At 33.5% G+C, this 3001-nt stretch overlaps 1 protein-coding gene across 1 annotated transcript; it reads left to right on the top strand.

The window, feature by feature from the left end:
- The first annotated feature begins 203 nt into the window (after positions 1 to 203).
- On the top strand, positions 204 to 980 carry LOC148694310 (uncharacterized). The gene is made up of 2 exons (XM_088700527.1): positions 204 to 552; positions 618 to 980. The coding sequence occupies exons 1-2, from the start codon at positions 415 to 417 to the stop codon at positions 786 to 788; spliced, it is 309 nt and encodes a 102-aa protein (XP_088556653.1). The 5' UTR covers positions 204 to 414; the 3' UTR covers positions 789 to 980.
- Positions 981 to 3001: the final 2021 nt, after the last annotated feature.

The raw sequence follows: 3001 nt of genomic DNA on the forward strand, positions 1-3001 counted from the left end.
AGAACATATATCAACATTTAAGTAATAAATCAATCACCAACTTAGATATTTTTTAGCTTTCATAATTTAGTTTCTAAATTTAATCTCCCTAATATTACTTCAAAAATAATTGCGTGGATCTTCCTCCTCCTCTTTTATCGGCTCCCATCCTATCCAGCACTCCTGTCTCTGGGTTTATCTTTCTGTCTCATCCAGCTGCAAAACATACGTGCCATTTCTCTTCTTCTACTTCTTTTAAGTGATAAGCACACTCTTTCAAATTCATTAATATATATATTATTTTATTTGTTTAGTTCTAACTTTTAGGAGATAAGGACTACCAAGTCGTGCAAGTCCCGACTTGGTTTTCTTTTCTTCTTATCACACTCTGAGACGAAGAGAGGGGGAGAAGAGAGAGAGAGAGAGAGAGAGAGGATGTTGGAAGGCAAAGCTCTTATAGAGGACACAGACATGCCAGTGAAGATGCAGCTGCAAGCCATGGCAGCTGCTTCTGAAGCTCTGGATCTTCACGATGTCTTTGATTGCAGATCTATAGCTTCCCACATCAAAAAGGTACATTCTTTCTCAATTCCCACACACATATTTTTGTGGGTTTTTGATATGAAAATCAAATGCAGGAGTTTGACATGAGATATGGATGTGGTTGGCAATGTGTGGTGGGATCAAATTTTGGGTGTTTCTTCACTCACTGTAAAGGAACTTTCATATACTTCACACTTGAGAATCTCAGCTTCTTAATCTTCAAAGGGGATTCTTCTTCCTCCTCCCCCTCCTCATCCAAAAGCTAACACACTGTTTAGCAGCAAAGAAAAGAAAAGAAAAGAAAGTTGGAGAGATCCAGGAAGGCAGAGAGATGTAGAAAAATATACAGAATGTGCCCACGTAGCTATTAGCTTGCTAGCTCGGCTAGGTAGGAGTTTTGTGATCAACAACTTCGTAATGCTTTTCTATGCAATAGCTTTTTAGCTTTTATTCATTGATACCCAATCCCATAATTGAATCTTTGATTTAGGGTCTGTTTGTCGGGAATTTGGCAGCGATTCATGCGTTTTTCTGTGAAATTTTCAGAATAAAATTTGAGTTGAGTGCCTATTTATTTACTTATAAAAGAAAACATAAGAATCCTATAAATAAACTTAAAATTTCCAAAATTGGCAAAAACACACTTGTACTATGGAAGGGAACTTTGGGCCCCAAAGTGCTGGCGCATGAAGGGAAGGGAACGTCCTAGGTTGATTGAATATTCAGCAAAAGTCTCACAGTTATCGGATCATGATTAATGAACCTCCTCGCATGTCAAAAGTGGGCGGAGCTTTATCTAGAGAAAATTTTGAATATATCGGAAACAAGATTTGATTTATCAAGTATAATAATACAATTTATTAAAAAAAAAAAAAAAATTAGCTAATTAAATTATTATACTTGATTTATTCAGCACATTTAAAAAAAAAAATTATCTACATGAAAATTTTCAGAGTACTGAGAGAACCTTACCTCAACATTGACAGCAGGAGTACTGAACCAGTAACAGTTAGCCACATAGCTTTTCTGTTTTTCAATTAAAATGATTTTTTAAAATTCTGAAACGGTGGGCACGAAATGATATTTGATCTTATTAGTTGATCAATGTGGTTAAATGTTAATTGTGCACCTGAAATGTTATTTGTTGCTGATTGTGAAAGTGTTGTTGAAATATGTGAATGATGAAATGATATATTAGCGCATCACTTGTATTGGGAGTGATGTTAACCAATGAGAATAGATCCAGTGAGATAGATTAATTAAACGTGTAAAACAAAAAAATTGTTGGGTGGTTAAATCTTGAGAATTTTAACGAAAAATTTTCGGTATTGTTCACTCTAACGAAAAATCATATTTTTATACTAAAAAGTCAATCCTAGTACTATTCACTTTATCATTTATTTTGTCCTTATCGTTAAAACTCAAAGTTTTCAAATCATTTTTGTTAGTTTTTTTTTAAATCTTATTAATTGTAATCTTACCTGTATACCGAATTATGTAATGTCTTGCTTTAAGTGGCCCAACAAAGTTACAACTAAAATTGATAAAAGAATGTAGAGACTTCTTTTGTTGGGAAGGGGCGGAGGTAGAGATACAAAATTGAAACCGATGTCCTGGAAGAAGGTATGTCCCCTAAATAACCAGGGTGGCATTGGAATCAAATGTATTGACCATTTTAGTAAGGCTTGCTTGGCTAAACTGGGATGGAAAGTTTTAACCAATGAGGATAATTGGTGTGTTAAAATAGTTAAAAATAAATATTTGCGTAAGGTTGATCTCTTTAATTCTAAGGTTAAACAAAATTATTCCCTTGCTTGGAAATATATTCTTATTAATAGACTTATTATTCATAAGGGAATGAGGTGGATTGTTGATAATGGTGAAGACATCTTCTTCTGGACCCATCAATTAATTTTTCCTTACCCCTTATTTTATTTAATTCCTCAATGATAGGAATAATATTGATTGAGGGCTTAAAGTTAGCGATTTTATTGTTAATAATAGTTGAGACAACAATAAACTAAGTAAGGTAGTGGATTGCGACATCAGTAGAAAGATTTGCCTAATTCTCCTTCCTTTACAAACTTTGAAGGATAAGATAGTTTGGGGTTTATCCAATAATGGAACTTTTCCATCAAGTCTACTACTACTTGGCTTCAAAATCGGAATAACCATTTTGCTAATCGTATTAACTTGTTATAGAAAATGTGGAAGCCAACTATTCCTCCTAAAGTTAAAATGTTTCCGGCGCATGATACATGAAAGATTACAAACCAGAAAATGTTTAAGTAGGTTTGTTAAAAATATTGACACGATATGTTTGTTGGGTAATGAAGTTGAAGAAGACCAATGCCATCTTTTTTACAAATGTTGTTTTGCTAATAAAGTTTGGAACTTAACTTTTGGCAATCTCAATTCTGATTACATTAGTACGAAAGATAACTTTCTTGATTGGATAGATTCTTTAAATTCTAATGAC

Source organism: Pyrus communis, chromosome 9 (assembly GCF_041283825.1).
Source record: "Pyrus communis isolate YQ-2024b chromosome 9, ASM4128382v1, whole genome shotgun sequence".
NCBI lineage: Eukaryota > Viridiplantae > Streptophyta > Magnoliopsida > Rosales > Rosaceae > Pyrus > Pyrus communis.